General features: G+C 68.3%; 1 protein-coding gene across 1 annotated transcript in view; it reads left to right on the forward strand.

Annotated features, from left to right (window-relative positions):
• CBX6 (chromobox 6) overlaps positions 1-331 on the forward strand; it is a 7158-nt gene that overhangs the window by 1751 nt on the left and 5076 nt on the right. The window contains exon 2 of the mRNA XM_015568662.1: positions 1-326. This exon is cut by the window's left edge and continues 181 nt beyond it. Within this exon, the coding sequence (XP_015424148.1) occupies positions 1-326 (326 nt within the window). The remainder of the gene's footprint in view (positions 327-331) is intronic.

Raw genomic sequence — 331 nt, forward strand, 5'->3', positions numbered from 1 at the left:
GGACATCCGCCGCTGCCACCGCCTGCCCCGCCGCCCCCTACCCCGCCCAGACCCCCAGGGGGGCAGCCCGGGCCTGCGCCCGCCCATCTCGCCTTTCTCCGAGACCGTGCGCATCATCAATCGCAAGGTGAAGCCTCGGGAGCCCAAGAGGAACCGCATCATCCTGAACCTGAAGGTCATCGACAAGGGCACCAGTGGAGGGGGCGCTGGGCAGGGCGCCGGAAACCTGGCCCGCCCCAAAGTCCCCTCTCGGAACCGCGTCATCGGCAAGAGCAAGAAGTTCAGCGAGAGCATCCTGCGCACGCAGATCCGCCACATGAAGTTCGGCGCC

This window comes from Myotis davidii, unplaced genomic scaffold, assembly GCF_000327345.1.
Source record: "Myotis davidii unplaced genomic scaffold, ASM32734v1 scaffold2370, whole genome shotgun sequence".
Lineage (NCBI taxonomy): Eukaryota > Metazoa > Chordata > Mammalia > Chiroptera > Vespertilionidae > Myotis > Myotis davidii.